Here is a 4,899-nt window from a genome sequence, read left to right on the forward strand (position 1 = left end):
GAGTATTGCAAGAGTTTAAATCTGCTTTGGGATGGACAATCTCTGATATCAAGGGGATTAGCCCTACTGTTTGTATGCATAAAATCTTGATGCAGGAGTCCTATTCCCCCTATGTTGATCATCAGAGGAGGTTTAATCCAGCCATGAAAGAGGTTGTGAGGGCTGAGGTATTGAAATTGTTAAATGCTGGTGTTATTTATGCTATATCTGACAGTTCTTGGGTTTCACCAGTACAAGTAGTGCCTAAAAAGGGGGGGTATAACTGTGGTGAGAAATGAGAATAATGAATTGATATCAACTCGTCCAGTGACTGGTTGGCGAGTGCGTATAGATTACAGGAAATTGAATCATGCTACTAGGAAAGATCACTTCCCTCTTCCCTTTATTGACCAGATGCTTGATAGGGTAGGTGGTTATCATTATTATTGCTTTCTAGATGGTTATTCAGGTTACAATCAGATTGTCATAGCACCGGAGGATCAAGAGAAGACTACCTTCACTTGCCCCTACGGTAGATTTGCTTTCAGGAGAATGCCATTTGGTCTCTGCAATGCACCTGCAACTTTTCATAGGTGTATGATGGCCATATTTTCTGACATGGTCGAGGAAATAATGGAATTTTTTATGGATGATATATCTGTCTTTGGTTCATCATTTGATCATTGCTTGCAGAATCTAAAGCTTGTTTTGCAGAGATGTCGGGAGAAGAATTTATTGTTGAATTGGGAGAAATGTCACTTCATGGTGCAAGAAGGTATTGTGCTTGGGCATAAGATTTCGGCTAGAGGGATAGAAGTGGACAGAGCCAAAGTTGTGGCAATTGAAAATCTCCCACCGCCGAAGAATGTAAAAGGGATCAGAATTTTCTTGGGACATGCCGGGTTCTATCGTCGTTATATTAAAGATTTCTCTAAAATTACTAGACCATTATGTAATTTGTTAGAGAAAGATTCTACTTTTATTTTTGACGATGATTGTTTGCAGGCATTTAACAGGATCAAGACAGCACTAATTTCTGCCCCCATTATGATAGTGCCTGATTGGAAGGAGGCCTTTGAGCTCATGTGCGACGCTAGCGACTATGCTGTGGGGGCAGCATTGGGACAAAGGCGAGACAAGATGTTCAAGGCTATCTATATGCAAGTCGTACACTAAATGCAGCCCAACAGAATTACACAACTACTGAGAAAGAGATGCTAGCAATGGTGTTTGCATTCGATAAGTTCAGAACATATCTCATTGGCACAAAGGTAACTGTTTTCACTGACCATGCAGCTCTTCGTTACTTATTTGCCAAAAAGGATGCAAAGCCCAGGTTGATACGATGGATACTCCTACTTCAAGAATTTGACTTTGAAGTCAAAGACAAGAAAGGTTGTGAGAACCAGGTGGCAGATCACTTGTCACGCCTAGAGCTGGAAGAAAGAACTGAAGGTGGAGTGATAAATGAGTCGTTCCCAGACGAACAACTCTTCAAGGTAAATGTTACACATCCTTGGTTTGCAGATATAGCTAATTTTCTTGCTGCAGAAGAATTACCACTAGATTTAACTTATCACCAAAAGAAGAAATTTCTTCATGATGCCAAGTTTTATCTGTGGGATGATCATTTCTTGTTCAAGAGATGCGCTGATCAGATAATTAGACGATGTGTAGCAGAGGAAGAAGCGGGTACGATTCTAGAGCAGTGTCATTCCTCACCCTACGGTGGACACTTTGGAGCATCTAGAACAGCAGCTAAGGTATTACAGTCTGGTTTTTATTAGCCTAATATATTTAAGGATAGTTATACTTTAGTTAAGTCATGTGATAAATGCCAAAGAGTTGGCAATATTTCTAGACGACATGAATTACCACTAACAAATATTTTGGAGGTGGAACTCTTTGATGTCTGGGGTATTGACTTTATGGGTCCATTCCCATCCTCTTTTGGTCAATCTTACATTTTACTTGCTGTTGATTATGTGTACGAATGGGTGGAAGCAATTGCCACAAGTACTAATGATGCTCGAGTTGTTGTTAAGTTTGTCCACAGAAACATCTTCACAAGATTTGGAACGCCTAGAGCCATTATCAGTGATGAAGGTATGCATTTCTGTAACAAAATTTTTAACTCACTATTGGCCTAGTATGATGTGAAACAGAGGGTGACACTGGCATACCACCCGCAAGCTAATGGGCAAGCGGAAATATCCAACCGGGAGATCAAGCAGATACTAGAAAAGACAGTGAAAAGAAACCGGAAGGACTGAGCAATTAAGCTAGATGATGCTTTATGGGCGTACAGGACTGCATACAAGACACCTATCAGGATGTTGCCTTATAGGTTGGTCTTTGGGAAATCTTGCCATCTACCTTTGGAACTGGAGCACAAAGCATTTTGGGATGTTAAAAAGCTAAATTTTGATATGAGAGCATCGTGCGAGCAACGACTGTTGCAGTTGAATGAGATGGAGGAATTCAGGAATGATACATACGAAAATGCAAAGATATACAAAGAAAAGACCAAGAGATGGCACGACAACTGGATTCTTCGACGAGATTTTGAACCAAGGCAACAGGTGTTATTATTCAATTCTCGACTGAGGTTATTTCCTGGTAAGTTAAAATCACGATGGTCTGGACCATTCACAGTGGAAACAATGTATCCACATGGGGCAATTGAGCTAAAATGCAAAAATGGTGAGACATTCAAAGTCAATGGTCAGAGGGTCAAGCACTATTTTGGGAGTGAAGTGAGACACATGGACAACCTCTTCCTCGGGAGAACCAAAATAGACTGAAGAAAGTCAGGCTGATGACGTTAAACCAAGCGTTGTGTGGGAGGCAACCCACATTTATTTATTTTTGCATTCGTTTTGTTTTTATTATTTTATTTCAATTCCTTAGTTTATTAATTTTGACTTTCTCTATTCAAGTATTAATTTGCATTTTGTTATTTTTGCAGGTATTTTAAAAAAAAAAGAAGAAATTCGAAAAGCTTATGGACACAGTGCATCGCGCATATGCGCGATTTATATTTGCGCACATGCGCGAATATGGCAGTAAGCTCGGCGCATATGCGCCACTCAAGGCGCGCACATGCGCCACTATGGCAGTAAACTCGGCGCACATGCGCCACTCAAGGCGCGCATATGCGCGAGATCCAAAGGCGAAAAATAAATTTTGGGGCAGTGAGTCGCGCGCATATGCGCCGCTCCAAGTCGCGTATATGCGTGCGACCTAATTTAAGAAAAAAAGGGGATCGCGATTCATATTCTCATAACAAAACACCTGCCTCACCCTCTCTGAAACACCACACCGCCGCCGCCACCCTCTCTGAAACACCACACCACCACCGCCACCTCTCACGGAAAGTCGCCGCCGCCACAATCTCCGACCACGTCTCCTAATTTCGGTCATCTCCTGGTTCAAGTAAGGGGTTTCCTCCATATTCTGTTAAAATTTTCGGATTTATTAGAAATTGGTTCAAGCAACTTGGGGAACTTTTGATATAGTGAACCTGTACTTCAATTTGTCTAAATTGGTTTGTGATCACTAGGTTTGCACATCTATTGCTAACCAGAATAGTTGGTGGTGAATTATATCTGCTATACACATTGGGGTCCGATTAGCTTTGATTTTGGCTTTTCTGTTGGTTGAGTTTAAAGTGTGGTTGTAAGCATTTTTAATTGAGATGGCACCGAAGAAGAAATCAAAGAAGGGCGCCTCTTCTTCCGCAAGTTTCGATTCTCACAGATTTTGGAACGAGGAAGTCCAGCAAATCTGTGAGAGCTCTATGACTCGGTCTCTCATCCCGGAGAGGGGATTTAATTTATCAATAGCACGTGGTGTGATTGTGAACGAACTGGAACAAAGACAATGGGTTGAATTTGCTCACCCTCCTCTAGATGATGTGATCTCAGTTGTGCGGGAGTTCTATGCTAACCTGCGAATACGCCATGACGAGTCGAAAGTAATGGTGCGAGGTAAATTGGTATCGTTTGACTCTCAAATGATAAACATGATCTATCAGATGCCGAGCCTCGAAGAAGACGAGTACAGTGAATTTCTAGAAGATGGGGTTAATTATTCAGAGGTCATTCGGACCGTATGTCAGGCAGGTGTTGTATGGAAAATGAGCTCGAGTGGTCCAATTTCTCTAAAGAAATCCGATATCGGCCCCAATGCAAGTGCGTGGACATCGTTCATATTGGCCCGGGTTCTCCCATCCTCGCACTACCATGATGTAACCAAAGACAAAGTTGCACTTGTCTTTGCTATTTTGATGGGCAAATCTGTTGACTTGGGGAAAATAATTTATGGATCGATCATGAGAGCTGGCACAGGATTAGCCACGATCGCTCTTCCATGCCCTCACATTGTTACCGAGCTATGCAGACAGGCCGGCGTGTCCTGGTCGCCTGATGAGCAAGTGCTTAAGCCGAAGGCTCCCATTGTTGCCTTCTTCGGAGCTGCCTCTTATATTCCCCACGAGTATCCAGATGACGAGGAGCTCCCACATCCACAGCTTCCACCGCCACCACCACCTGAGGCAGCCAGACAGCGCAGGGGAGACCGATTTCGTAGACTTGAGATAGAGATGGAGGATCAGAGGAGGTTAACAGTAGAGCAGCGCCAGGTGCTGGATTAGCTTCAGCACCGCACTGATCATTTCATGGGATACATGATGGACTTCACGTCCGTGCTCGCTCAGCGGTTCCCACCTATCGGTCCAGAGGATCCGATGTTTCGCCAGCCACCTGCATGGCCACCACAGTATCCCAGACCTCCTCCACAGGCCCCACCCCAGCACATGGATGAAGATGTCGATGATGATGACGGCGAGCACTGACGCTCGTCGTGGGAGGTATGATTGTCCCGTTCTTTCTTGTTTATACATTGAGTACAATGCATACT

The 4,899-nt window shown here is 43.3% G+C and overlaps 1 protein-coding gene across 1 annotated transcript; it reads left to right on the forward strand.

The window, feature by feature from the left end:
* Positions 1-2,312: 2,312 nt before the first annotated feature.
* On the forward strand, positions 2,313-2,783 carry LOC142537761 (uncharacterized). Its single transcript, XM_075643255.1, has one exon. The coding sequence runs from the start codon at positions 2,313-2,315 to the stop codon at positions 2,781-2,783; it is 471 nt and encodes a 156-aa protein (XP_075499370.1).
* The last annotated feature ends 2,116 nt before the right edge of the window (positions 2,784-4,899 follow it).

This window comes from Primulina tabacum, chromosome 2, assembly GCF_025594145.1.
Source record: "Primulina tabacum isolate GXHZ01 chromosome 2, ASM2559414v2, whole genome shotgun sequence".
In the NCBI taxonomy this organism is placed as follows: Eukaryota; Viridiplantae; Streptophyta; class Magnoliopsida; order Lamiales; family Gesneriaceae; genus Primulina; species Primulina tabacum.

Coding starts and splice junctions, on each gene's coding strand:
- LOC142537761 (XM_075643255.1), top strand. CDS start 2,313: ATGTTGCCTTATAGGTTGGTCTTTGGGAAATCTTGCCATCTACCTTTG.